Below are 662 nucleotides of genomic sequence, written 5' to 3'. Positions count from 1 at the left end.
CCCCAGGCAGCCCGCCTGCCCACCCCATGCCCGCCACTTACATGAGCCGGTTGCGGATGGGGGGGAAGTGTTTTGTGAGCCTGACGGCGAAGATGATGTTGGGGATGAGGAAAAAGGTGCAGCATCCCAGGCTGAACCAGAAAGCATTCTGCAAGGAGAGAGCACGGGGGTCCCCGCTGAGCTGCACGGGAAGATGCAGCCCCCAGGCTCTGGAGGAGTTTGGGGAGCCTTGCGGTGGCTGATCCTGATGGTGTGGGGGTGTCAGGGCTGCTGTCGGCCCCGGCTGCCCCAAATTCATGCTGGTTGGTGGTGGGATGCTGCATCACGCAGGACCCCGCAGGACCCCCACGGAGGGACAGAGATGGAATCCTTACCCAGGGGTCAGCGATGCGGTCGCACAGGATAACCCGCCCGTTGTCCAGGGCCGTGGCGAGCGGCTGGCACGAAGCCACATCCTCCCTCAGCTGGAACAAGAAGCGGAGACAAGGCATAAACCCACTCCTGGCGCAGGGGGGATGCATTTTGCTGCCTCGGCTTGGCAAGGGGCTTGTAAGCAGCATCCGTGGGGGCTCCCGGCCCCAAAGAATCCCCCTGCGGCGAAGGCGAGCACCTACCGTCTGCCCGACCCAGTTCAGGTACTGCGCAAAGTACCGCCGCTCCTT

At 63.7% G+C, this 662-nt stretch overlaps 1 protein-coding gene across 1 annotated transcript in view; it reads right to left on the bottom strand.

The window, feature by feature from the left end:
• The window catches only part of LOC103919662 (prominin-2-like), a 22,108-nt gene that overhangs the window by 14,577 nt on the left and 6,869 nt on the right, over positions 1-662 (bottom strand). Inside the window, exons 12-14 of the mRNA XM_009327206.1 lie at positions 615-659; positions 375-464; positions 42-148 (exon numbers count right to left, since the gene is read on the bottom strand). Coding sequence (XP_009325481.1) covers positions 42-148; positions 375-464; positions 615-659 — 242 coding nt within the window. The remainder of the gene's footprint in view (positions 1-41; positions 149-374; positions 465-614; positions 660-662) is intronic.

The sequence above is a fragment of the Pygoscelis adeliae genome, unplaced genomic scaffold (assembly GCF_000699105.1).
Source record: "Pygoscelis adeliae isolate BGI_AS28 unplaced genomic scaffold, ASM69910v1 Scaffold187, whole genome shotgun sequence".
NCBI classification, from domain to species: Eukaryota; Metazoa; Chordata; class Aves; order Sphenisciformes; family Spheniscidae; genus Pygoscelis; species Pygoscelis adeliae.
Note: the sequence above shows the minus strand (reverse complement) of the source record. Positions and strands in the feature narration are given on the sequence as shown.